This window comes from Neopelma chrysocephalum, unplaced genomic scaffold (assembly GCF_003984885.1).
Source record: "Neopelma chrysocephalum unplaced genomic scaffold, ASM398488v2 Primary Assembly neopelma1_283, whole genome shotgun sequence".
NCBI classification, from domain to species: Eukaryota; Metazoa; Chordata; class Aves; order Passeriformes; family Pipridae; genus Neopelma; species Neopelma chrysocephalum.
Genome location: NW_020897945.1, coordinates 630,921 through 658,904, shown reverse-complemented (window position 1 = coordinate 658,904; position 27,984 = coordinate 630,921). Strand labels below are relative to the sequence as shown.

The window sequence follows — 27,984 nt, the reverse complement described above, 5'->3', positions numbered from 1 at the left end:
TGTCTTAATACCTGGGTTTTTTCCTCATCTGGTTTATTTTAACACATCACGATGTGTAGGAATCTCTAAATATACCGCAAATATAAACAAAACAAAAAAAAAAAAAAAAAGAGGAAAATATATAATATATAACAGTAGTCTAAAACATAAAGTGCACGGCAATGGCTTTGCACGACTCTACACGGCCAGGGGGGCCCGGCAGGGGGGGCGGGTCCCACCCCCCCGGCCCCCCCATCCCACCTTCCCATCGCAAAATTAAAAACAGAATCAGTGTCTTGATTGGCAAAGAGTGATTGGGGGGGGGCAGCGTCCTGGCAGCTGCAAAGTTCAACCTCCAGGCGTCCGGGGGGTCCGGGCGCTGCCGGAGCGGGGCCGCAGGGAGGGAAGGGGGGCCTTGGTTGGTTTCCTCTGGTTTCTTTTTGGATCGCAAGCACAGTCCAGTCCCAGGAGAGAGGCAGAGCTGGGGCGAGGAGGGGGGGGCGCAGGCCCGGGCCCGGGGGTGCTGTGGGGAGAACAGAGAGGAAGGGTGAGGGAGGGCAGGGGGTGCCCAGTTTGGGGTGCAGGCTCTGCTCCCGACTGCCAGCAGGTCTCCTGCCAGCACCCTGGGATGGGGGAGAGGGGCCTGGGGTCCCTGTGCTGTCCCTGGAGGGTTGGTGGGGGCTCACACACATCTGGTCCCTCAGCCAGGTGAGCCCAGACCCGCCCTGAAGCCGAGGAGAAAAACCCCAAGGGGAAAACGACACCAAGGAATGTCCTTTACGCCAAGGAGGGGAGCATTCCCTTCCTTCCCAAGGTTTTTAGGCTAAGGTGGGCAGTGACCCAGCCAGGCTCAGGCAGCCCCCATGGACCCTCCCCTTCCAGCAGCATCCTGGAGCCCCCAGGCCGGGAGGGGCGGGAGGAGCAGCAGGTCCAGGGAGCCCCGTCCCAGGCTCTGGCTGCACCGACTCCCTGCACAGGTGACTCACTGCCCCCATGAATTAAAGATGGAGCTGCCACGGCCCCTGACAGCTGCAGGGGGAGGATCCAGCTTTTATTTCGGGCTTTTTTCACACCACAAAGCTGGTCGTGATCCAGGAGATAACAGAGCTCAGCCCCAGCAGCGCCGTGACGAGCATGAGGCCGGGGGCGGATGAGGCTGAACATGAGTCACTGCTGGCTCCGTTATGAATGAGGGGTGGGAAGGAGGGGACAGGGCTTGGAGCCGGGGAAGAAGGAGCCGGAAGGAGGGGGGGAAGCAGGGAGGGGAGGGGAAGGGGCTTGGGCAAGCAGTGGCCTGGCCATGGGTGACACAGACACCTCCTGGGCCAGGGGCAGGTCCCACGGGGGCCTCTCTGGGGACACCCCAGTGCTCAGCATCCCACTGCAGCCCAGCTCCTCTGTGCTCCCCAAATCCAGGAGGGTGCTGAGGCCAGGAGCGGAGCAGGGGGTGCCAGTGCCAAGGAAAAGGGGTGTCCCCACACAGCCCAGCTGCAGCCCAGCAGGGCAGAGGGGTCACGACAGCAGCTCTTGCCTGATGGGGCAACACCTTGCAAGGGGTGATGGAGCAGAGCCAGGCAGGCAGAGCAGGGGTCCCCACTGGGCTCTGCACCCCACAACACCACAGGGTTTGGTGCCAGGGACCCTTCCGGGGGGATGCTCAGGACCCAGACTACAAAACACCCCCCAAGCTCCCTCCCGCTGCCCACGGCTGGGGCAGACTTGGGTGTCCCCCCCTTCCTCAGGCAGCCCCCCCGGGTCCCCCCGTGGTACCTGGGCAGAGCTCACTGCTGTTTGCAGGTGGAGAGCTTGCGGATCTTGCTGCTGGCAGAGCAGGCCTTGCGGGAGGGGTTGGAGGAGGCGCTGGCCCGGCGCTCGCCCTTGGCCCTGGTGCTCAGCTGCCCCGGCTCCGTCCCGTTCATGCACACGGCCTTGGGCAGCCCCTTGCCACGGCTCTGCCCGTTCTGCCCGGCCTCCTCCTCAGGCACCTGTCCTGCAAGGGAACGGGCACAGTGAGGGGTGGGCAGAGCCTTCCCAGCGCCCGCGAGGGATCCTGATCCCATGGGAACCCCGAGCCTGTTCCTGCGCCCTCGAGGAGCACGGGAGAGGGATCCCCAACAGGGGATGTACAAGGCTGGGAGCCTGAGACTGCAGCTCCCTCCCTCCTCCGCCCGAGGACTGGTCTGACCCTCATTCCCCCAGCACACAGCAGCTGGTGGCTCCCAGCACACGGGCACAGCACCACAAGGATGGTGTGTCCCCTCCTCCCCAGGCTGTCTCCGAGCCCCCCTGGACTCCCAGGGACCAGCCCAGCTGCTCTGGGGAGCAGAGGGGGGTGCAGATCGCAGCCCCAGGCACTGACTTTGGGGTGCTCAGGGGCTGGGTGTGTTGGCAGAATGGGGCAGGGGCAGGGCCAGGGCTCGGGTGTGTCACCATCCCTTGAGGGGACACCCCGATGGGGTGGGGGCTTCACATCAGCCCCTCTGCCTCCTCTGCTCCCTGTGACTCAGCAGAGCAGGTGAAGAGCCATTTCCAGAGGCATCTCCTGCTGCCACAGCCGGGGCTCGGGTCACGTCCCTTCAGCCAGGGAGTGACGCAGGGATGTGGCCCCGGAGCCTCCCGGGTGCTCCCCCCAGGACGGCGGCGCAGCCCCAGCCCCACGCGGGGCTCAGGAGAGGCTTTGTCGGGCTCCCCCCCCACCGGATCCAGCCGAGGCAATTTCCTTCCAGCAGGAACGTCACGCTCCAGGGCCCTTCAGTTATGACTCAGAGGTTTGAGTGGAAGCGAAGGCTGTAAGACGATTATGTATAATTTTCTTTAAAGGATGCTCGAGCCTTTCTCCGCCAAGGCCGGGCGGGACGTCAGCTCCGCTTGCGCCAACCATCACCCCACTGCTCGGAGCTGGGGGGACTCAGGGGGGTGGCACAGACACTTCTGCTTTGGGGGGGCACAGCGGGGGTCCAGCTTGGACCCCTGTGCCTTGACACATCCCCGCTGGCACTGCTGTGGGTCCTCCAGAAACAGGGAGGGAGGGGGAGTGGATCCTGGGTTACAGGTGCCATCAATTCCCTCTGGATCTGCCCCCATATCCCTTCCAATGGCTCCGAGTGCTGCCACAGCTCCCAGTCACTGGCTTGTGGCACTTACCTGAGTGCTCCTGCCATGGGAAGGGACAGGGATTGGTTTTGGGCACCCAACCCTGGCACTGCCAGAGCCGGTGGCACTCACTGCGCTCCCAGGGGGGGTCCAACCCAGCACCCCTGAGCAGCACAGCTCCTGGCCAGGCTCACCACAAGGGACTGAGGTGATGGGGGTGCCTCAGCCCCCCCGAGGACAGAGGGGGTGTCCTGAGTGTGTGTCAGAGCCTCAGACGTGCTGTGGCAGTGACTGGCACGGCAGGAGCACGGAGCTCACACCCCACTATTGATCCCACCATCACCTGATCCCTCCGGAGGGGTGATGGCTGGAAAGGGCCAAGGGGTCCAAGCTCCAGAAGAGGGGGACACACTGGCCCCAGAGCCCCCCAAGGGCTCAGGGTGAGCAGCTCACAGGGGTCAGGCTGCAGCAACTCCCCAGAGCTCTGGGTTTTTCCTCCCATCCCTGCATCCCACCAGCACGTCTGCAGAGCCTCAAACAACCCCATTCAGAGCCAAGCTGAACACTTCTTCCCCTCCCTCGGCTGAACTCGGGCCAAGTCAATTAACATTTCTGACTGGGGAGGGAAAAAAGAATCCATCCAAACAGCTCATTTGTCTTTTGTGTGACTCTTCCCTCCTCCCCTCCTTCCCTGCTTCAAAAGCACAGTCCCGGGAGTCTATTATGGATACCAAGGAGGGAGGCGAATCGTGAGCTAATTTTACCTCCTTCACCAATGACAGTTGCTGACGTTCAAATTAATGAAAATAAAAATTCAGCATGGGCTGAAGTCTTGGCAACTGCTGCCCCCGCGGAAGCCGCTGACCCAGCGCTGCGTCTGCCCGAGCAGCTCCTGCCCACCTCACCCTCACCACGGGCAGGCTAAAAATAAAATAAATAAAGGGAGGGCTGAGAGAGGCACCGGGAACGTGGCTGCTCATCCCTGCCACCCCTCACATTCTTAATGGCTCCGCATCCAGCTCATTCAGGCACCAAAAAAGGTTTCAAAATAACATCACGCAGAGGTTTCGAGTCGCTGTTTGTCAGAGCGAGCAACGCAGGCACTGGGAGCAGCCAGGAACGCACCTTCCCAAGCACCAGGCTTGGTTTAAAAAACTCCAGTCCTGGCTGCATTGCCCAGCCTCAGACTGGAAATCCCAGGAGCAGGCACTGCACAACAGGGCTGAGGCAGAGGAGGGGTTAATGTAGGGGAGGAAAGAGCAGCTCCAAATCTGAGAGGCAGCACAAAAGCACTGAGCAGGACATTCACATCCCTTCACTGCACACAAGGATCCTGCCTTCAGGCCACAGCCATCCTCTCATCCATCCTCTCCATCCTCTCCTCAGCACTTCCCTCGTTTGGGATGTTTAACACCGATTGAACCAGGGGCTTGGAACATTTACATCTCCCCACAGAGCTGCATAAATCTTTAAATAACCCTTTAAAAATGAAAGCACTTTCTCAAAGCCCCTTCTTCCTCTGAAGAACACAGGATTTAATGAGGTTCCCTCTTCCCCCCCCCCCAAACCCAGCACCCACCCCCACCTATGAGTCACTCACACTCCTGCTCCTGCTGCCCAGCAGAGCCACGGCTGAACTGATCCCTCATGCACAAGGGGGTTTTAATTTATATCTTAACATGGCATCACTGTTAGAGATACAACACTGAGCAGGCTCAAAGGGATCCTGCAGGAACACACGGGTGAAAAAACTCACCTTTATTGCCTCTGCAGCTCCCCCAACTCTGCAAACCACACAAACCCTCCAGACAGACACAGAGCTGGGGAGCCCCAGACAGGCCAGGCTGGGACCAGGCTCCTGGTGTGCAGGGGACATCCCCGTGTGCCATGTACCCTGAACAGAGAGTCACTTCAGGGCTCTGCTCCCAAATAACTCATCCTAGCAAAACTGGCCCTAACAATTAACTGTGCTGAACAGCAGGGTCCAGCAGCAGCTGTTTCTGGGAGAAGGGAGGAAGCTGGCACAGGGATAATACAGGGAGGGGCATCCTGGTTGATCAAATCAAGGACCAAGGCACCCAGAGCACCAGGGCTCACTCACACCACTCCCTAACCAACAGTCTCCTCCTCTGCTGAAAGGACTATTCAGACCCGAGGCCTTTCCCAAAAAGCTCTAAACGGACAAAAAAAAAAAAACAACCCCAACCACTTTTGTGCGTCCTTCTCCCCTACCTGGTACTGTGAAGTCCTGAGTGTAGATGATATCGTCTTCAATGTCATACAAGTCCTCGTCCTCCTCCTCGTTGTAGCCATGCAGATCCTCCAGGTAAGGCACCGCCGTCATGCTCCTCCACCGGTCCTTGGTCTCGGGGCTGGGCGGGATCGGCACCAGCGCCTCGGCCTGAGCGTGTTTCTTCCGAAACCAGCTGCAAGAGCCCCGGGCACAGCTGGGTCAGGGCACGGGCACAGAGACAGCCCCATCCCACCCCAGTTCTGACAGGGATGTGCTTTGGCAGGTGAGGAGGAACAGCTCTGCCCAGGAGCCAGTGCTGGAGTCTGCTGTGGGACACGCTGGGGTGGGACAGGGGGACGGGGAGACAGGCACGGGGGGCAGCTCAGGGCCTGGACACATAGCTCAGGAATGTTCCCTCCATCACCAGCTCCAGTCCAAACTACCTGTAAGTCAAAACACATCAGCAGAGCTGCTGGAGCTCCTGAGTTTTGTTGTCCAAGCAAGCAGGACAGGAGAAACTTCTCCTATCCTGAAGCTGAGGCTGATCCAGCTCAAGAGACACCACTTTGCAGGATCCCAGCCTGAGGAGAGGGGCACTTACTGCAGCAGTTTCCTCTAAAAGCCAGTTTGCACCAAGGCCACAGCAGAAACATTTCTACTTTATCTTTTTATCCCCCTCTGTCTCGAGGGACTCCTATCACCACCAAACCCCATCTGGCCAGGAAAGGATATCAGCTCCAAAAGCTGTTCTTAATCAGATCAGGAATCCAGCAGGCTGCTTCCCAGCAGCACCCCAGAGCCAGATGGGATAAACCTCTCAGGTTTTCATCGTACTCCCAGAGCAGGGCTCTGACTCCAGACTGTCTCCGGGGTGTCTCTGCATGTGGACACCCAAAGTTTCCTGGGAGTGCTGCTGGGGCCTCTCAGTGCAGGTGGGAGCAGAGGTTCCTGCAGACCCAGGGACCTCTAACACACCTCTCCAGCCTGATGGGACACGAGTGCTTCCCAGTCCACAGCTGGTATCCAGTAACTCCTGGCCTCCAACCACAGAGAAGGGCCTGAGCCAGCCCAAGAGCTCTCACCAACCTGAGCCATCTGGTTTTTATCACCCCAGTTCCAAATTCCTTTCAGGAAGGCAGGCTGAAGGCACCTCCTGCGCAGAGCTGTAATTATCATTTTGTTCTAGTCTTACACTGCTTTGACAGTCAGCCTGAAAAAAAGTGGGATTCTAACAAAACTATCAGCAAAAGCACGGAGTGAGGAGATAAACAAATGGAAATGCAGCTACTGGGACAAATCAGGCAGGATTCAAGGGAGGGGTGAACTCTTATCCAGAAACTGCTTCACAATCAGCATCTTTAAACTGTTTTCTCTGCAGTGATGGAGCTTTGGAGCCAGGCTGCAGCTCTGGGAGTCGGGCAGTGCCTTGTTCGCAGGGAGGAAGCCGGAGTTTGCGGAGAGGGACGGGAACTGCTGCACATCTCAGCTGGCAAGTGTCACCTCTGTCCCCAAAGTGGCACTCCAGGGCTGAGCAAAGCCCAGGCCAGCTGCAGGACCAGCAGGAAGGGAGCGGGACCAGCGTGACTGGACTGTGGCCAAGGGCTCTTCACAGATCCCAGGTCTGGCCTCCCTGGTGACGTGTGTGGCACACAGCACTACTAATGGGATCAATCCACCTCCCTTCCTTGGGACACTGTGCTCGCTGAGGAAGCAACTGCCAAGGCAGCAAATCCAGCCTGGGCTGATCCGGCCTGGAAGGATCATCAGCACAGGGACAGAGGGACCACTGGGGCTTGAGGGATCCAAACTCAGCACCAGAGACCTTGGGAGAAGGGAATATCCAGGACTGATGAGATCAGACTGGCTGCTGTTAAGAGGAGAATTTTAAAGGGAAAAGGCCTGGAAGTCTACAGCACCCGGTGTTTTTATTTTGCTGTATTTCAGCTCTGCCTCACTCTTCCCTCCTGTCCTACTTACCAGGAGAGTAAAAATAGGTTTTTTATTAGCAGCAGAAACCTGAATCACTGTACTCCAGTCATTATGCTTCCATCCTCTGGGAGGTGATTTCAAACACTTGCATATGCATATATGGTAATGAGGACAGAGAGTGAGAAGAGAAATCCATTGAAGTTCTAAGAAAAATCAAAGACCTCTTGGAAGGAGCCTCGAGCAATTCTGTGCAGAGTAGCGGAGTATTTCCTGGCAAGGATTTTCCAGCAGGGACAGACATTCCACTTTCTGCACTGGTGCTGGAGGTTGCTAGTGAAGATTTGCCTTTCAGCTGAGGAGCACTGGCTCCAGCAACATCCTGATCTGCCTCGGGAAGCCACTGGTCACTGCCTGAGCCAGAAAGCAGCAACTTCTGGGCAGTGATGGGGATGAGACAAAGCCCCTCTTCGCCCTGCCCTTACCACCAAGGCAAAACACCAGCTGGGTCAGAGCCCTGCTGAGGAGTGCCCTGTCTCACCAGTTATTCCCAGTTTCAGGGATGTTTTCTGAGCCAACTCCACTGGCACACACAGTTACCTGGTGCTTGTGGTGGCTGCTTTAACCCTGAGGGGGAAGAAAAGATTTCTGGTATCTTGGAAGCACCCCTTGTCCAGAACATCCCCTGGAAGAGGCAGATTCCTCTCTGCTCTCTGTTCCAAAGGGCTGGGAGTGGCTAAGAAACGTTTCAGGGTGAAGGCAGCAGTAGTAAGAATTTATTTCTTCCTACTCCCCAAGCTGGTTGAGGCACCTGCAAGCTCAGAAGGCCTGGCCAGCAGTGGCACAAGTGTTAACTGTGATCCTGGGCAGCAGTGGTGCCCAGACAGCTGCTGTCAGCCACGGGCAGATAACACAGCAAGGGTCAAGGACTGAAGGAAAAGAGGAATCTGGGTTGCCCAGTGCTTAATGAGCCCGTCTGGTTTGCAGCTCCCAAGCTCAGATCTCCCATCACAAGTCCTCCCTCTGCTCTTTTCAAGTTCTGGTATAAGCAAGGTTAAATTAAGAATCCATAAGCACAGCTGCAGCTTTTCAACACTCCCAGCTATCCACTTCCCACCGGGGTCACAAATCACAGTTTGCTTGGTTTGTACATGGGTGATTCTCTCTGAGACCAGATGCCAAGCTGCAGAACCCTGCCCTGCCAGCCAGGGATGAGCCATTCTCCACCTCTCCTGTGATGCCATGCAGGGGCCTTGAGCTCACTGGGAGGTCACTGTCACCATAAGCAGCAGATAACAGGGGTCCAGTTTAACTCAGTCCCCTCACAGGCAATTGTGGAAGGCACAGGGAAAGGCACCACATGCCTCTCCCTCCCTCAGAAGCAGGCACAGGAGTCCAAGAGCACAGTCAGCACCTGCAAAGGAGCATCCAGTGGCACCACACACAGATTTCCAAGGGGTTCAGTACCCAGGTTGGAACAGCACAGCATCCCAGAGTGACTCTCCAAACCCCTGCAGAGAGCAGGAGTGCTGGGGAAGGTGGCACAGCAGCCTCCAGGAGGGCAGGAGGAGACCCCAGCCCAGCAGGCTAATTTGCACCTCGGCTAATAAAAGGTGGAAGTGCCTCCCCTCTCGTGCCATGAACTCCTGCAATGGGATCCACGGCTGAACAAATTAAGTGTGACACTTGTGGAGAGGGAAGGGAAGATGGTTGCCTTGGAAACAAGGGACAGAGGTAGAATTCTGCATCCACTTCATCACTTTAAGTGCTGCAGCAGGTCAGTGAATTAGTTACAAAATGCAGTGTATGAGCATGAAGCCCTTCAGCAAAAGCACAGGGCAGAGGGGAGGTGGTGGATAATCCATAAGGGAGCAAGTTGGAACTCCCTGGCTCTTGGCAGCTTTCCCTTCCCAGCCCAGGAGCACCAAATATTCCCGGAGGTGAGCTACAAGCACCAGTTTCCCATTGAACATCATCCCACCCGGATCCTTCTGAGGAGAGCAGGTTTCCAGGCTCTTCCAGTGCTATTCAGGGCTGGGAGAGGTTTAACCCATTTCCATTTACAACTCCAGGTCTGACCTGCATCAACTGGGTTGAGCAGAGCAGCATATCTTGCTTTGTCCTGCTCCAGTAGAAGTGCAGGGACAGGAGTCTGATGCAGAAGTTCAGCTGCAGGAGTGAGGAGGGAGGAAGGCAGCTGGCAGGGATGAAACCCAGCACTCTTCCTCCAGCATTCCTCAGCCAGGGCTGCTGCTTCAGGGGGAAAAGCATTTGGAATAGCTGACAGGAATAACGGGAGGAGTGGCAGGATCACCCCTGCTGGGCAGTAACACGAGCCTGGCTGCCTTCCCTGCCTCCTGCAGCTCCACAGAGCACTCTGTGCTTCCTCAGTGCCTCTGAGCCACTGGAGTTACCCCCGATCCCACTGCAGGAGCCCTCACACTTCAAGGCAGGTGAAGTGGGGGAGGATGGACCCTGAGCACCCAGCTTTTTGGCTGCAGGACACCCGCTCTGTGATGCTTCCCTTGGACTCCCCTTCCCCTCATCCTGACACCAGCCTGGCCCAGCAGCGTTTGGCTCCAAAGCCAAACCCCTGCCAGGGGCCCGGGGGCTGTTCCTGCTGCTTTCCCAGCACTTTGATGATCCTGACTGTCCATGTGAGCCAGGCCCTAGGAACAGCAGCTCAGAGACATAAAAGGAGACTTCCAGTGGCACGGAAAGACACCGGGTGATTCTGGTTTGAGCCAGGATCCATCCCAGCAGGGCAGCCTGGGGAAGTCTCTTGATGTTTTTCTCTCTAGTTCCTGTGCCTCAGCACACGGTTTTGGGGGAGGAGTGTAGAGAAACCCCAAATCATTAATGACTTACTCCCTCCCCTGCTCCGAAATCTAAGGATTCTAGAAATCAAATCTCTTCTCACTAAAATGCTTTCCCAAAAGCCTCTGACAATATCCAATGGCTGCCTGCTGTCCTGACTGCTGCGTTCCATTTACAAAAAAATCAGGGTCAGGTTAAGCATCAGGGCTAAGCTTCTATTTAAAGAAAAGGCAGGAGAACCAAGCTCTGGATTCTTTAGCACAAAAAGGAGCTGGACAGGCACATCTAAGGCCCAAGGCTGCAGGCTCTGCTGTGCTTGATGTAATTATTAGATGCCACAGCAGGAGGAAGGAGGCAATTACTAATAGGGGAGAAAAGCCTGTTAAGAAGCACTGGCTAAGCTCACACAAAACTAATAAGAGCCTAAGCCTTGGAAATGCTCCTGGGTTTGCAGGTAGAGCCTTTCCTCAGCCCCTCTCAGTGCTGTGGGATGAGAAGCCTGGGCACAGCAGCTGTGCCCACGGAGCACGGGAGCTCCACAGCTGCCCCGTGCCAGAGCCCTGCTCCAGTTTCTCCAGCTTTCCAGCTACAGGCAGGGGCTCTGGAGACACCTCTGTGCTTCCAGCTGGGCAACACTGACTCACTGCCATGGGGGAGGAGGATAAAATGGACTATCTGGGCTTGGGGAACCAGCTCAAACACCCAGCAGTGACCCAGGAGGACCCAGCGTGGTGCCCAAGCTCAGGGGCAGCCTCTGCACCCACAGGAAAGAAAGTGCTTTTAGTGCTTTTCTCAAGGCCTGTTGATGGCTCCACAGGCTTAATTCCTGCTTCTTTCCAGTGCTTCCTGACAAAGCATGGGTTGGTTTGCCTGCATGGCAAGCTGATCCCCTCTGGTTGTGGCCACTGGTGCAGGGAAAGGCAGCCCTGAATGGCAAATGCCTGTGCCCACCATGGCCCAGAGCCCCTGGAACCGCCCAGGCATGGGGCCTGGCTGCTATTAAGGAGTCAGCCTGGCTGTTTAATTCATTGCCTGGCCAGTTCTACAAGCCCTGCTCCCCCAGCCCCTCTGCTCCCTGTCAGAGCACCCTGGGTCTCCCAGGTTCTGGCTGTCCCTCCCAGGGACCATCCCCTGACAGCACATGGCTACAGTGGCCAGGCTCTTCCAGAGACACAGCGGGAAAGCAGCGCTGTTCCTGCAGCAGGAGTGGGCTCAGCACCATCCCAGATCACATCCTTGCTCTTCCATGGCTCCCAAAAGCGCCTGGGCAGGCTCACAGACAGCTCCTGTGCCGAGCAGCTGCGGTCCAGAGGCTGCTCTGCCTGTCCTCAGAAGCACTTCCCATTCCAAGAGGAGATAAACCGATGCAGCCTCCGCAGCGAAGCATCCTCCTGATGCTTTTTGTTCTTGTACTTTTATCCGCCCAGGAAATCTCTGCTCGGAGCCAGCGTGTTCAAACAGAGCCTTAAAAAAAAGCCTCAGCGATAACGGGGCATTTCCCCCCCGACTATGGCACGGAAAACGGGGGAGGATACGGGGGAGGGAACGCTGTGATATTAAAGAGAAAGAAAAAAACAAAAATTTCCTATTGTCCTGGAACGCTTCTCCACATATTGATTCCATATGGAGCAAATACCAGGGGATGTTTCTGTCCCCAGACTGGCCAGAACTAACACACGTTACTGAACAGCCCTACTTCAATAACCCAGCTTTAAGGATCCCCTGTTCCGCTCCATTAGTACTTGCTGGCCTCTGGAAAAAATTATCCAGAACCCTTAATCATCCAGAAGCAGGCACACCACAAACAGACTTCCAACATATTCCTTATTTACCGGTCAGCAATTCCACTGCTTTACCGGATGCTCTAATAGGAGGAAAAAAGCCAAGTGGAGGTTGCCAGAGCCCCAGCAGAGCTGGAGGAAGGAGACTGAGTGACTTCCATGTGTCTGCTGTCAAAAGGAAACAGGAGGTGAGAGCAGGAGCACAGGTACACGAGCGGGAAGGGAATAACACTCACTTGTGCTGCCTTATCTGCTGTATTGAGAACCTCTTGGCTGGGTCGTATTCCAGCATCCCTGAAAAGAAGCACAAAAGGCCAGGTGTGATCACGGGCACTCCGAGCTGAGCCAAGGCCAGGAAGCACAAAGCTCTGCCCTCCCCTGCCCGCCCTCCCCGCCAGCCAAGCTGTGCCCAGTCCTGGCAGCTCCAGGCAGGATCTGCTGCATCGGTCACGGGAAGCTCAGCACAAAATCCCAACCCTGTCCCTGACCTCCTGAGCCAGTTTGTTCCTCAGTTTCCCACCTGTGAAGCAGATCCAGCCCTTCCCTCCCTCCCGGTGCAGGGACTGAGGCTCCTCCAGCCTGGGATCACAGGTCCAACCACGTCTCCAGCCAAAGAGCACCAAGACTTTGCATTTCACAGATAATTCCATTGAACTTTCTCCATGGAGGAGCCAAAGCCTCAGGCACAGCATATGTCCAGTTGCTCAGTGTCCCAGATACTCCAGTCTAGTGGAATTATATTCTGGAGATACAGCCAGATAGAACCTACTGCCCATCCCTGTGCCCTGGCCAGGCTTGGATTTCTGGGGTCATCTGAGGGAACTGGGTGGGGGTGAAGGAAAGCAGCTCATCTACATTTTCTCTGGAAGAGAGGGAGATGGATTCCTTAAACAGCCTCCCAGGGTGCCCACTCTGCCCCACTGCTTTTCAGAAGCTTCACAGCTCAACAGAAGGGAAGGAGCAAATTTTGCCATATTCTGCAGAAATGAGCCAATGGGACCACAGAAGCCTCATCCAGCAGCATCCAAGATATTCTCCAGTGAAAGTTCCAGGAACATATTGACTGTCAAACAGGAGTTTCGAAAGTCAGGACTGGAGCAAACAGTGCAGAGGGCTGGGGAGAGCCAGGATAAGGACAGAGAGAGAACACAGGGATGGGAGATACCTCTGGATGGACACTTGGGAAGGGGGGTCTGGAAAGAGGCATCCTAACTCAAGTAGGAAGCTGCAAGGGCCTTTTTGCAGGTTAGATTCTGCAATTCAAAGGTCATGGAAGAGATAAATCACCAGAGCATGTGTGGTAACCAAAGCTGCTCCAGGATATCTTCCCTGTCAGGCCGTTCTCACCACACCCCTGACAGTAACATGGGCAAAGAGGGGGGACAGGACAGGGCAGTGAGGGAGGGCTGAAGTTATGTCCCCCCCAGAACCCCAAACACAATTTGCCCTGGCCATTTGGGAAGGTTTATCTGTGCTGGTGGCAGCACTAAGAGCTTTAGGGCAGGTGGGATCACTACTGATCCACATGACATCACGTGAAGTAGGTCAAAAACACGGAAGGAGCTCTCCAGGTTAGAGGTCAGGTGCATGCCAGGCCCCTGGCTCAGGAACTTGAGGCACTGGAGTCCTCAGAGCCCAACTCCTCAGAGTTTTGGATTGTTTGGATTGGGTCTGGAATGTCTCTGAGGATGGAAACTCTACAACATCCCCCCCACGCAACCTGTTCCAGAGCTCAGCCCTGGCAGCACAGGAGTTTTCTCACGTTCAGATGGAATTTCTCCTCACCTCAAGTTCAGAGGAAAAAAAAAAATCCCGCACCTAATTAAGGGACCTATTAATAAGATGATCTGACAGCAGTTTCACAGCTGAGCTGCCCAAACGAGTTGGCTTTTTTTATTTTTTTTTAAAGAAATAGGACTGCAAGGAGCTCTTACATGGACTTTAGGGGACAAGAGCAAGTACTGGCTGGGTTCTCTTATTAATGTCATGAGAAACAGGGAACTCGGGGCACCACCTACTCCCCCAATTTATTTATTTAAAGACCACATTTCAAGGTGTTTTTGAAATTTAAGGCATTTACCAGATGAAACCGGTACAAGCAGAGGAAGAATTTTAAGGTCAATGATTAAAAGAGGCCCGAGAGCAGCAGTTGGAAACAGCCACAGCACAGGGAGCTGTTGCTCTCAAGCCATTAAAAAGGCAGAAAGAAAATAATTGACCAAAAAGAGTATTTACTTCAGTGAAAAACGACCACACTCGGGGCAAGGTTTGAAAGAAAATGGAAAGTCTCCTCGCTGAAAATGTACATTCGTACATTCAGCTCTGAGTCAGCCGTGGCAGCTCCGTGGCTCGAGTCCTACACTGAGGAGAGGCTCCATCAAGACAAAACATCATGTTCTATTCACCAGGCAAATCATCCCGGAGCTCTGCCCGCAGGAGCCGGCGCTGCCATTTAGGGTAAAGCCTTCCCTGGAGTTTATCTGTGCGCAGGGATGGGACAGGCTGTGCCAGGGCGATGCCTCCCGAGGCCCGGCTCCAAGCCCTGCTCCTCGGGATTCCCGGAGGAGTCGCTGTGCCCATACATGGGCTACCACAGAGCCACTGGGGCTGCAAAAGCCCTCCAAGGTCACCGAGTCCCCCCTGTGCCCGATGCCCACCTTGTCACTCAGCCCAGAGCACTCAGTGCCACCTCCAGTCATTCCTTGGACACCTTCAGGGATGGGGACTCCAAACCTCCCTGGGCAGCCCCTTCCAATGCTTGACTACCCTTTCCATGAGGAAATTATTCCTGAAATGTAAAGTCCCCTCATTGAGGATGTATCAGATACTAAACTGATAAGAACAGACACCACACAGTCGTACCCACAGGGGGGTATCATGCCCACTGCAGCACCTCCACAGCCTCAAACCCCTCTCAAATCATGGAAAGTGGCAATCCAGGGACTGGAGAGCATGGATCTGCCCTCAGACCCTCACAGCCCCCAGCCCACACATTCCATGATCCTGGACAGGCACAGAATCCTTGGAATTCAGAACACAGCACAGTCTCAGGTACGGGACTGGAGAAGCAGGAAGAGATCCAGCAGCAAGGTTAATGAACTCACCCTGGATTTCACTTCAGTCTCCAAGTTGGATCAACATTTAAACAAGCACTATAAAAGCAGTGTGAGGCCAACCTGTAAATGGAGACAGGACTTTCTTCCTCTCCCTCACCGGGTGTTCCGGCCACAAACTCCCTCTGCAGGCAAATCCCGGGCCTTTGATCCAGCACAGGCCTCTGGATGGGCACAAACACCCTCCTGCCACCTCCAAGGGCTCCTGCCATGGCACAATTAAAGCATCCCACTGTCACCAGGACACATATCCTCTCGCTGTCCTGCCAAGGAAAGGTCATGGCAGCGAGGAAACAAACTGCTACGGAACCAACCACCGTGTCCCAGGTCACAGGGCCTGGAAATCAATTCAGATGCTGATTAATGCAGAGCTGCAGCCTCAGAGCTTCCTCTTCCAGTAAAAGTCTATTACCAGGAGGAGGAAAGCTGACCTTGTGCATTTTTCTGGTCCAGAAGCAAAGTGCACACAGTTGATAAGCCATGGGCAGATGCTGCCAGAAGAACCTTAAGGCTATTTATAAACTCTTCCACTCTGACACATCTCTCCTGACTGCACACACAGAGCAGTACCAGCCCTTCTCCTTTCCATCCCTGAAGAGTATAAATAAAGCTTCATCCCTGATTAGGGAGACAAAATGAGGAGCAGCATCCCAACTAATCTGTGGGATGTACTGTCATGCGAGACTCTTTACAAGCCAAATACCACAGAAGCTTTAAGTCCTCTAAACTCTGCTCTTCTGGAAAGGGGAACAAAGATAAAAAAGAGCTCAAGGGGAAGAAAAAGTAAAGAAACACTACAAAAGTGGTCAACAGAGGAACAGGAAAACCTTAAAAAGTGTGTTTGTGTTTCCTTCACAGCCCTACAGGGTCTGTGGTCAGCACAGCCCCCGCAGACAGAGGAAATGAGCACTTTGCAGCACTGAATTCTGCCTCACACCAGACCCAGACCAAGCACTCCAAGCCCTGCAAGGGCTTTTAGAGCCTTTCAAAGCAACACAAAGGCAACATGAAACCTCCAGTGAGCCAGAGCCGAGCTGGGGGTGTCTGTGCTGCTCACACAACCACAGCCACCAGCCTCTGACAGTCCTGTGGCTGAATCCAGCTGGATTCAGCTCCTGCTTGCTGCAGGAGGAGCGGGCACTGACCAGGAAATGCAGACCTTCTGGAGGAAAAGCAGGAACTAAATAAAGCACCCAGGTTTGTCACCATAGCTACAGGGAGCCACCACTGCACAGCTCAGCCCTGGGCCTTGGCAGGGGCTGGGGAGCTGCTCAGGCCTCCACAGCGGGGGGAACTGGGGCAATCCCACCCCAGAATTCATCCACCTCGAGGCCTCTGGGCAGTCTGACCACTGGAAAATGTGTGTCACACCAAGCAAACAGGAATAGCAGGAGGTTTTGCCAGCTTTTACAATGTACCATTGTACAGGATGAGGGGTGGGAGAGTGTTCTCAAGTGGGTGGGAGGAGAGGAAAAGGGATCCTTAGGGCTTCCCACCGCCCTGAAAGAAGGGGACACATCCACCTCCTCCCAGACAAGCTCCTCTCCCCACCAAACCCACCCAACTGGCACTTCTGTGGTGCCCAAGCACAGGAGGGATGCAAAGAGCCAGCCAGCAGCAAGGATGAAGGAGATTCAGGCTGTAAGACACGGACAGAGGGCACCAGGTACAAGGCTCCTCCATGTAAAATCAGGCAGAGGGAAGAGCAGGAAATTCTGACTCCAGATCTTACGCAGGGGTGGAAAGAGAACTAAAAAGGGAGTTATTGTGCTAATGAAGCACAAGACTTTAAGCTGTCAATATGCTCAGCACAGGAAAAAGAGAAAACTGCCACGCTCCTTTTCCCTGGGGGAAGCACTAAGTGCAGCTGAAAGGCTGATCAGAAACCTCCAAGGAGTTCTGCTGGATGCTTCGGGAGAGCGGCAGCTGCTCCGGCCGGACCACAGGATTTGCTCCATTTGGGCACTTCCCAGCTCAAAAAGAGGCCATGTTCGGAGTCAGCAGCCACAGAGCAAAGGCCACACGGAGCTCAGGACACCATTCCCTGGGGCAGGCAGCTCTGGCAGGAAGCACATCAGGCAGTGCCTGGCCGTGGGCAGCGGGCTCAGTGGAGCAGTCGGATCCCGGCTGTGCCGAGCGCCATTGGAAGCGCTGCCTTCCTTATGTAATGCCTTCGGAGAGCTGCTAAAGCTGGCTAATGCCTTTGGAAGCACATGGAAATAACTGATTTCATCGCTGGCACGGGGCCAGAGAAGCTAAAATAGCCTCTGAGGGGGCCTGCGGGGGGTCTGGCACCTCCTCGGTGCCGGGGTCCAGGGAGCCCCGGCGGCGGCACTGGAAGAGCTCGGACTGACAGCACCACCTGCCGCCGGCACAGCCGGCACCGAGCCAGGAGCCCTGCATGGAGCCAGGAGCCCTGCACGGAGCCGGGAGCCCCGCACCGAGACGGGAGCCCCGCACCGAGACGGGAGCCCTGCACCGAGCCGGGAGCCCCGCACCGAGTTGGGAGCCCCGCACCGAGACGGGAGCCCTGCACCGAGCCGGGAGCCCTGCACCGAGTTGGGAGCCCCGCACCGAGACGGGAGCCCTGCACCGAGTTGGGAGCCCCGCACCGAGACGGGAGCCCCACACCGAGACGGGAGCCCCACACCGAGCTGGGAGCCCCGCACCGAGCCTGTGTCCCTGCACCGAGCCTGTGTCCCTGCACCGAGCCTGTGTCCCTGCACCGAGACGGGAGCCCTGCACCGAGCTGGGAGCCCTGCACCGAGACTGTGTCCCTGCACCCAACCTGTGTCCCTCCACTGAGCCAGGAGCCCATGTCCCCACAGAACTGACACGTTGCCAGGAGGGAGGGACTCAGTGCACCCAGCCACCCCACACAGCACAAGGACCAGGAAATCCAATGTGAAACAAGACAAACCTCCCCTATCTGGGGGCTGATCTCTCAATAAAAAGAGCTGTAAAAGGCAAGGAGAGGACGAGCCCGTGCTGGGCTGCACTTGGCTGCTCCACTGCCAAGGAGGCAGTAGCAATGCTGGTCAGGCTCTCCCATGGGCTGGAATCACATCCCCTCTGCTGCCAAAGGGACTCTCCGGCCTGCCTGCCGGGCACAAAACTGCTGCCCTGAGTGACCACTCAGCTTTCACAGGTAGAGACTGTTCAGCACTAAACCTCAAACTGCTGCAATAAGGGACAGTAAGAAAAAAACCAAGAAAAACCTCAACCTTCTCCCCAGAAAGTGCTATTCTGGGTCCTACCCCAGCCCTGCTGTGAAAGTGAAACCTGTCACTTTGCTCCAATATCCTGCAGCTCTGAATCTGGGGGGAAGAAGGACAAATGGGACTGAGACAAATAAGTCCAAAGCAGAGGCTGATGAGGAAGGACAGCAGACCCCGAGTACTCAGTGTTTCACTTCAGGGAAAGCCTGGACAAGGCTTTCTGAGTGTTCTCACTGGCAAAACCTGCATCAATGCTACAATGCCATTTTAAATTTAAATTTGTCTTTAGGTGTAAAAGCTTCTCAGAGCACAAGAAACATAACGCAAGAACCAAGGACTGCAAGAGCCAGGCAGGGGTTAATGGATCTCAGGAAAATACCAGTGCTGAAGATCCTTCAGAGGCTGTAAGCACAACCTCCCTGTCCAACAGGATCCTGCATCTCCACAAGACACTTGGAAGGAAGCTCTGCCTGGCACTGTGCAAGCTGAGCAGTTGTTGCATCTATAAATGTTACCCTTCTGGAGCCACCTGGGAGACTCACCTCTCAATAAGTCCGAGAGTGGAGGACCACAATCCTCTGGAATTGTGTAGTCGCCTTTCCCGATGTTTTCAAATAATTTATAGATATTATCCCCTTCAAAAGGGTACAGACCCGTTGTGATGTTGTATCTGTGGAGGCAGAAGGAGAAGCTGGATAAGAAGCAGCACACAGGTACTCACTTCTTACATGGCTATGTAAACCAAAAGGAGCCAAGAGGGAACTAAAAGAGGAATATTTGACAGTATGTGGAATGCCTCTTTAAACTCAGCCTTCCTTCATCACAGCTCTTCATTCATGCAAGCCAAAACCACCAGGACACCTCCCTGACAGCTTGGGACAGCAGAAACTTTAAAATAAATACTTGTGGTTTCTGTTGTTGCAGCAGCTGTGCCTCTGGGTGCTGAGCAACAGCTGCAGAGTCACTCACAGGGGGAAAAGGTGACCTTCTGCAGAATTACAGGTGCTCTGGGGAGCATAAACCCCCCCTAGGAGGGACCAGCACTCCCCTCCCTGCTCCCCCAGCACACAAGAGCAGCAGTGACAGCAGCCAGCCCAGGACTGAGCTCCCTGGGGGTGTCATTTGTTGTCCAGTTCCTGGGGGTTCTGGGCACTCACAGCGTCACCCCCGCGGACCAGATGTCGACTTTAAAGCCTGAAAAGGTGTCAAGGCCATTGGCAATTTCTGGGGGCTGGAATGCTGGAGACCCTTGGCTCGTCCTGCACGTGTCGTCCTCCGCAAACGGATGCAGTGCCTGCAGGAGAGACCAGAGTCAGACTTCCAAGGAAAACAAACTGAGCGTTGGAAAAGTTCCACCTGGGAAATAAAAGGGGAAAACTCCTCTACTGAACATCTGCAGATGATGAGAACGTGCCACCACAGCAACCACACACCACAGCGACGAGCCCTGCACCTCTCCTACCTAGGACAGTCTCCATACAAAAAGCAGGATAAGGTTATGTAGCTTATCCCCGTTTGCCCCCACTTTTGGGCTCGTCCAAGATTGATGTCTTCCCCTCTGTGCTTCCTGAGTGGAGGTTTCATGCTGTTACCAACAAAAGTGCTTTGCCAATTGCAATAAATATTCAGAGTCACTCAGAGCGCTCTGCAAGCGCAACAGAACAAAAGCCTAAAAGCACAATAAATCAATGACACCACAGAGGTGACCTCAATCCAGAATGTCCCATTGCTGCACTTCTCACATACCTCTGCTACGCCTAAATCGGATATTTTTAGTGTCCCATTGGTTGTTAGCAGGAGGTTCCCCGGTTTGATATCCTTGTGGACAATCCCTTGGCTGTGCAAGTATTCTAAGCCATCTATGAGCTGACAAAAGTACCTGCAGAGAGAGGCAGAGGGAAAAATCAAACACTTTTAGCCGGTAGAAAGGAGCTTTTTGCTGTGCTCGTGGTCAGAGACTCTGGGCTGTCACCAGCACCGCACACACAGCCCGGCAGCAGGCAAGTGTTTCATCTCATAATACCCAGAAATAGTATTAGTGTGCCTGAATTTCACTTAGGCTGTCTGTAATCCCAAAGATCTCTTAAACAAAATGAAAATACGACCAGAAAATTATGCGGTTGCCACAAGTTTGCTGCTCTGCCCTGGTTTGATCGTGACTATCTTCTATTCCCAGAATTTTCAGGTTTCTTTCCTTGCAGAGTGAAAGGGGCTCCAGCTTATCCTGTCTGCTAACTAACCAGGCTAAGAGATCATGCTGGATATTGCCAATCCCTAATCCATCCCAAGGCCTTTAATCTCTCTTCTGATGCTGAACTGTGGCTTGGCCTCCATTTAGGCAGGGCAGGAGATTCTCCCCTTTGCACCCCTGGGCACTGCAGGAGGATGAGGGCCAGGAAGGGCTGTTGGGCAGCTCAGGGAGTTAAACAAAAGTAACAGAAAAATCAACAGAACGATGGTCTTCCTTCCCAAAAACCTAAGGACAATCCCTGCCACCACTTCAAGAGCTTTTTCACTTTTTGCATGGGTGTAAAAGATTTAACCACTGCACTCAAGTGCAGCCTGAGCAGAGCTCTCCAGCTCAAGAGAGCACAGTGGTGAGAGGAACCAAACTTACCCGTGAGCCTGAAACACTGGAAACCTCTTTTCTGGGACACTGTCCAGCATCTCCTGCATCCCACACACACAGTACTCCATCACCATATACGTGAAGGCAGAGTTAAGGAAGCTCCAAGGCTGAACACCCCTCAGGGAGGTGCTGTGTGAGGGCTGCACTCCCCAGCTGCTGAGGGACCTTCCTCCAGCTCCCACAGGAGGGGGAGGCACCCACGAGAAAACCCTTCTGGAATGACCCACTGCAGCTCCAGGATCTGGCCTGGGACAGGACAGGAACTCCACAGGAGCCAAGCTGGAGACCTCATAGGAATGACAGAAACAGGGAAACACCCTGAAGTGGCTCTGGGGTCCCTTTCAACCCAAAGCAGTCTCTGATTCTATGACAAACACAGCTGAAGCCTGCAATGCACTTCCACCAGCAACAGGGCACTCAGGTGGGAACAGAACCCTTCCCTCCACAGCCCCGACTTCCAATGTCACCAGCACTGGGAGGAGCAAACTCAGAGAGTGGAGGAGCAGATACAGACAAAAATGGCAAAGTCAACCTGTGCTTGCAAGGGGAAAGTACTGAAAAACAACATGTTCTTCGTGGACCAGCACTGCTTGGGGAGTCCAGACAGGAACGTCCCCAGAGAGACCCCATTTCCCAGTGACAGTTCTGGGTTGTCATCACCTGGTTCCGACACACGATGTCTCTCTCGGGCTCCTTTTCCCCTCGCTGCCTCCTCCCTTCTCCCTAATTAAAGGCATCTCTCTCTGCCGGTAATTGACTCGCTGTCCCCCCTGTCTGTCGAGGCCACGGCACAGGCAGAAGTTGTCACAGTGCTTTATCCTAATGATCTGGTGGCAGAGTGTTTGATCTAATTAACGCACACAATTAAATTACCCCTTTTCTGGAGTGCTTTAATAAGGCACTATTTAGAAAACACTGCCAAATATAAAAGCAACCATTTATAACGTGTGCTACAACAGATCAGCTCCAGGAACTTCCACGCTGGTTCCAGGCAAAGTGCTCTCAGCGTGGCAGAGTCTCCTGATATCCAGTAAGGTGAGGCATAAAATTGCCTCAACCAGTGTGTCTGTGAATTTGTGTTGGTGGGGAAAGTCTCCCAGCAGGCAGGATGGTTAATGCCAGTGGAAGCAACTTAATTGCAAAAATTCAAGCTTAAGAAGCATCCAAAAGGACCTTCCCAAAAAGCAGAACTACAAGCAGGGAGCAGTGGGAATTCAAACCTGATTAACAGCCCTGTAAAAAAGGATATATTTTCTGCTTCTCCTCGTTGTACAACACATCTACCAACTGGATGACGTTTTTGTGCCGCAATCGCCGCAGGAGCTGGATTTCCCTGCAGGGAGAGACAAGGGAAAAAAAGTTATGTTTAAAAAGCTGATTTCCCACTCCATTTCTCCCAAAATCTAGCCCAAACTTAACTTGACTGAATGGTTCAGAGACCTGGACTGAATCCTCTGTTTGTGGGGAATAACGTAAACCAGCACAAACACCTTCCCTGGGCTCGGAGAACGGCCCCTCGTGTGTCAGCTCCTGTCAGCTGGTCTGATCTCTGTCTCCTGGGATTTTGCACCTGCCCCAAACCACATTTTAGTCTCTTTTGCATTAAACTCAGCCTGTGAAATCCCAGCTGTGGAGAAACAGGCGGATCAGGACAGTCAGGTCAGGGTGGTTCTGTCGGTGTCTGGCACTGCAGGTCCTGCTGCTGCTCCACGCTGAGCTGTGCTAAACTCCACATAAACTTGTGCTAAACTCCACAAACTCTCCTTCCCACCCCCCTTCCTGTGCCATTTGGCGAGTGCTCTGAGCAGTGTGGTCACACCTCATCAGCTCCAGCTCTCAGAAGCAGCACTACAAGAAATTCCAAGCACAGTTTGGGAAGCGAGAGCCCCTGCCCAAAGCCAGCCCAAAGCCCCTCACAATTCCCAGCTCCAACAACAAGCTGGGTCAGCACAAAGCCTGGCTGGTGCCTCACATCTGAGTAACAACCAGGAACTGCTCCTTGGAAAGGCTCCTCCAACGCAGGAGTGCAAGGAGAATCCTTCAGGATCTTTTAAGGATAACTGAGCAGTAGGAAACACTTCACTAACAAAGTTTAGCCCAGGGACTCTTCCTTTCCCAACTCTGGATTTAAAAAAGCCACTGAGAGCTGAGCAGAGACCCAGGACACCACGGGAAAGCTCCCCAGTGTTCAGTGGGCACAGCAGACAGGTCTAATTATAGGAACAACCAAAGGGCTGAAGTGGATTAAATCAGCACAAGAACTGCAGCCAGTGCTGGTGTGGGGTGAGGAGATCCTGCAGCACGGGGGGGAGAGGGCCGAGGGATCCAGCTGGGATGCTGGGAGGGAGGAGAGCACACACACTCAAACACAACTGCTCTAAGGCAAAGCAAGCTCCCAGTATCAGGGACACATTTAAAATCCTGATCCCAACAGCTCGTTCCCTGCGATACAGCTCGGAAGCACAAACACTCATTCCTTCCACCTTCAACAGACTGAAAAAATATCTCATATTTCTGCAATGATTTCCCCCCCCCGGAGGACTTTCTGAACCAATCCAAAATGCCAGGGCAGTGCCCCCCCCACTCTGGGGCAGAGGCCAAGCAGCCCTTTTCCCAGAGGAAAGATTACTTCTATTTTTAGCTCCTCTTGCACTCTGGAACGCCTGAGGAGCAGGGACAGCCAGTCAGTCACCTCCGATCCCATTTTGCTTTGCAAACCCCACGAGCAGGGGAACTCACCTCCTCAGAACGGGCCTAAAGTTGATTTTTTTCCCCCAAATTAACACCAAAACCCCAGCCCAGCCCACTGCAAGTGTGTGACCAGACAGACTGCCAGAGGGCAGGGCCTGCTTCCAAGTGCAACCTCCGTGGAAGAAGACGAGGAGGGAAAAGACCTTCTAACTGGAGCTCTGTCAGATCCATTAAGCTCATCCTGGTAGATTAAGACTTATCCCCCGCAGGGTACCTGCTCTGGCAAATAACTGGGGGCTGTGGCTGCTCAGAACTGGATACAGCAAAGCTGCCTACTTGCTCCATTGCCACACCATTCTGGAAGTTGCCAAGGACAGCCTGGAAAGAAGTTCCTTCCTGGACATCTCCACCAAGATCCAGCGTTCTTCCTACAGCTTGTTCCTGGTCTCACAGCCATTCCTGCTTAAATAAAACCCAGCCACACAGCCAAAGGATTCATTCCCTTCCTTTGGTTCACGAGGTTCCTCCAATAAAGCCCTAAAAGCTCAAGAGCAGGCACCTGCCTCAGGACTGGACAGGAGGACCTTGGTGCTGCTTTTTCTCTTTTCTAGTCCCAGGGCTCTGTCCGCATCCCGCTCCTGCAGGGATGTCTGGCATTCCAGGCTCTATATCCATCACAACACAGCTGCCTGTGCTCTTCCACGGGTAGTCCCGAGCAGTCCCGAGGTGGTAAGTACAGCACAGGGCACTTGGGATCCCCCAGAGCCCCGAACACTTAATTAACGTGTGAGGTTATTAGCGCGTGGCGTTATTAAACCTCTGCTGCTGCACACGCAGCCTGCCAAGTTTGCCTTCCTCTTTTCAGCAATCGAAGATTCCCTCAATGGATTTAAGGAAACGTGTGTCTTACAAGTTTAAACATCCTCCCCAGGACTAGGAGATCCCTTCAGGACTCATTTTTCCGGGGCAAAACTGGAGTATTCTAGGGTAGAGAAGGATCATTCAATTTGACGTAAGTCCCAAACACACTTTAGTCATAATTTCTGGGGCTCCAGAACATCAGGAGACAGGGCTGGGACAGGGGGCTGCACGTGTGGGATGAGGCTTTGGTCTGGGATATGAGCAAGGAGTGACCCAGGGATGGCATTGATGTCCCAGCTCCAGCCCCACATCTCCAGGTGCCCAAGGCCTGGCTCAGACCTGCCCAGTCCTCCACAGCCCATTTCTGCACTCTGGTTACTCTCTGTGTGCTGCTGCTCATGGAATTACCCAAGGATCACAGCCTAGGAACTGTTTTCCAGGGACTTCCTTTGATGACCCAGCAGCACTGGGGTGCCCTGTGAGGGAGCAGAGGCACAAGCCCACCACAGTAACTCAATCACCTCTGTCCAACAACCCAAGTTTCACAGCTTTCACTCCCCGAGCTGAAGGGTCTGACAAGCTCAGAGTGCCACAGGCCCAGGGGCCCAAAAATACAAGAGTTTGCCTTAAAATTCCCCACTGAAGCAGTAGATAAAGATCACAAGTGGGTGGGCAGAGAGGAAAGTACGAGGGGACAGAAACAGGAACTTGAACTGAAGTCAACCCTGGGTACAAGACAACACCTAAAATCTGCCTTGGTGTTTTGCAGCAGGTGGGGCTGAGCCAGAAAACATCCACAGCAAACCAGGGAGGGGCTTGGCTAGTCTGCTTAATAACCCCCTTAATGACCCCCCTGACACTCTAGACCCGCTCTGGGCATGAATAAAACTTCCACAGAGTTCACCTTGGGACACGGGAGCGTTCCCATGGCTCAGAGCAGGGAACTCTCCCGGTGTGGGCAAGTTCTTTTTATCTAATTTACATTAAAAGTTTCCCCAAGGAGGAAGCGATCTCCCTGTTCCTCGGTGGCAGCTCTGGATGTGCCCATGGAGGGACGGGGGCACTCAGCCTCTACCAGAAAAACAAGAAACATTTTATTACACATTAATGAAGCTCGCTCTGATCCTGAACCTGAGCCAGGAAGGGAGAGACAGGGAGGTCCCGGCCTTGGGATGTGACTGTTCTGCAGCCAAGGCTGTCCAGGAAGGTTGGAAGGCAAAGTGAGAGCTCCCTGACAGCAGTGCTGGGACAGGATGTGAAATATCCCACAGCTGAACTGGGAAACTCAACCCTGGGTGAGAGACAGACATGGGGCTCTGCCGGGGCAGGGCTCACCCTCAGCTCCTGGAGCTCTCACAGTCCTCCCTCCCAGTCCAGATAAACCCTGGCTGGGTTGTTTGGGCTGCAGAGGCTCCTGCATGGCAGATAAGCAGCTCCTGGCAGGGCTGGGACGCAGCAGCTGCGAGGTCCTGGAAGGGAAAATTCCCTCAGCAGCCCCACGGACCCGGCCCCTCCCAGGGCTGCCTTCCACCAGGTCCTTGTGCCCGGAGTAACCGGGGTGTCGGAGCTTCCTGAGCACAGCTCCGGAGTCACTGACACCAGAGAGGTCAACAACCCTTGGCCCTGTTTTACAGCATCAGAAATCAGCTGGGGAGAGCCCTGAACGTGTCCCAGACGCCTCAGAAATGAAACCAAGGGAAAAACCCAAAACTTCCTGTGCCCATGGGGTGCCCCATACATTGGATCCCGTTCCAGGCACCTTCCACAGGGGTGGGAGCAGGAACTGCCACCCCAGAGAGCTCCAGGGCCACACACACTTGGATGCAATAACCCCAACTGTGACCACACCAGGCGTGTTTGTGCCCCCTCACCCTTCCCAGGCAGCAGCACCTGGGCAAGGCGAGACCTCAGAGAGGGACTGCTTTAGGAAACACTATTTAATCCATTAAGCAACACCAAAGTGGTGTGTTCCAGACAGTCCTGGCCCGCAGGAACCCGCCCCTTTCCCTGTGCCAGCCTCACCCAGAGCGCTGGGTGCTGTTCAGTAGTAAGATTCCTGAACACTTATGGCTTAGGAAGCACTTCCAGAGCAGGAAGCCACGGTTTAGGAAGCCCTTCCCCACCAGAGAGCCACGCTGCCAGCTGAGGTGACACAGGAGCTCAGCTGCAAAACAAGCACCAAGTCAAACCCCCCCATTCCCAGAACCGTCCACTCACTTTTTCACGTTGGCCTCCCCGTTGGGGATCCGGCGCAGCTTCTTCTTCTTCAGGATCTTCACGGCCCTCCTGCACAGGGTCTCCGAGTCCAGCATCTCCTTGACTTTGCCGTAGGAGCCCTCCCCCAGCAGGTCTCCCATGAGGTACTTGCCGATGAGCTTGGCCCGTTTGCGCCGGGGCTGGTAAATGACCTCGGTGGAGTCGATGCGGTGGATGAACGTGTCCATCCCCACCGACATCAGCTCGCCCTCCGCGAACATTCCCAGCTGCTGGGGCTCCTGCAGATCCATCCTGGATTAAGTTCCTTAACCTGTTTTCCCCTTAAGCGCTCAGGGCTTTAATCCTGTTTAATGTTAAGTTTCCAACACTCCCTTTTTACTCCTTCTCGGGAAAAAGAAAAAAAAAAACAAAACAAAAAAAGGAAGATATCCAGAAGATTGTACAAACGTGAATTAAAAAACAACCAAAAAAAAGAGAAGGGAAAAAAAAAAAAAAAAGAAAACCAAACCTAAGAGCTGCTTCCAGGTCAGTTGGATGCCAAAAGATCCCGGCCTGGCTCCAGAACGTCTTTGAAAAAGAACATAAATGTGTGACGGGACACGCTCAGTTTGGGACTCGCTTTGCCTCCGGCCCGGTCCCGTTGCCGGGGCTTTTCCCAGTCACCTGGCCTTGACTGGGCCCAGTTAGGTCATCCTCGGGCCGTCAGGCCACCCCGTGGAACCAGACCAGCTCCCAGTCCCTCTCGTGGCTTTCCATCCCTAGGAGCTCATCCTTCCCGGCCGGGCTGAGGAAGGTGCGTCCCGGGAGCACGGGCTGGGGGGTGTTTCAGCCGTTGGGGAGCTGGAACCAAGTTTCCTTGAAGGAGCTTTCCCAGACAATTCTCACTTCTTCGCTTTCGCCTACAAAAGTTTGAGGCCTTCGGTGCCTACCGAGAGCTCCCGGGGGCATCCTTCATCCACCGGGATTGCGCCTGGCACATGATGTGTCACCGCCTCTGCTGGGGGTCAGCGGTGCAGGACAACAAACCCGCCCGGGGGGCCGGGGGACCCTCTGCCCGGTCCCTCGCGGGGAGTCAGGGGGGCGATGCCCGGCGGGCCCGGGCGGTCCCTCCCGCGGGGCTCAGCGGGGCGGGGGGGACACGCCGGGGGGGCCGCGAGGGGGGACGGGGCCGGGACACTTTTGGTGCGACCGAATCAGCGCCCGGGCCGGGAGGGGCTCGGTGACCTCCGGGCCCTCCCACTGCAGGCGGCCCCGGCCGCTCCCGCCGCCCCGGACGGTGAGTCGGGGGAGGGGGGCGGGCGGCCGAGTCCCCCCTCCCCGCCGCCGGGCCGGCGAACCGGGTCGGGCCCCGGCGCCGCGCTCCGCCCCGCCGCGCCTGCGCCTCCCCCGTGGGGCTCAGGGGCCGCCCCTCGGCCGCCGCCCCCGC

At 54.9% G+C, this 27,984-nt stretch overlaps 1 protein-coding gene across 1 annotated transcript; it reads right to left on the bottom strand.

Annotated features, from left to right (window-relative positions):
• Nucleotides 1–4: 4 nt before the first annotated feature.
• STK11 (serine/threonine kinase 11) lies at nt 5–27,665 on the bottom strand. The gene is made up of 10 exons (XM_027704549.1): nt 26,559–27,665; nt 22,039–22,122; nt 20,778–20,867; nt 19,907–20,039; nt 19,318–19,454; nt 18,703–18,830; nt 12,066–12,123; nt 5,305–5,498; nt 1,750–1,969; nt 5–502 (listed from the first exon to the last, which is right to left on the bottom strand). Exons 1-9 carry the CDS (start codon nt 26,846–26,848, stop codon nt 1,761–1,763), a joined length of 1,323 nt encoding a protein of 440 aa, XP_027560350.1. The 5' UTR covers nt 26,849–27,665; the 3' UTR covers nt 5–502; nt 1,750–1,760.
• Nucleotides 27,666–27,984: the final 319 nt, after the last annotated feature.

What these genes read in the sequence shown, in the direction of transcription:
- STK11 (XM_027704549.1), bottom strand. Translation starts at nt 26,848, where the DNA reads ATGGATCTGCAGGAGCCCCAGCAGCTGGGAATGTTCGCGGAGGGCGAG. An exon ending in AACGAGGAGAAGCAGAAAAT is followed by an intron (nt 20,868 to 22,038) that starts ATATCCTTTTTT and finishes CTCTGCCTTCAC; the next exon opens with GTATATGGTGATGGAGTACT. An exon ending in CCGATTTAGGCGTAGCAGAG is followed by an intron (nt 19,455 to 19,906) that starts GTATGTGAGAAG and finishes TCTCTCCTGCAG; the next exon opens with GCACTGCATCCGTTTGCGGA.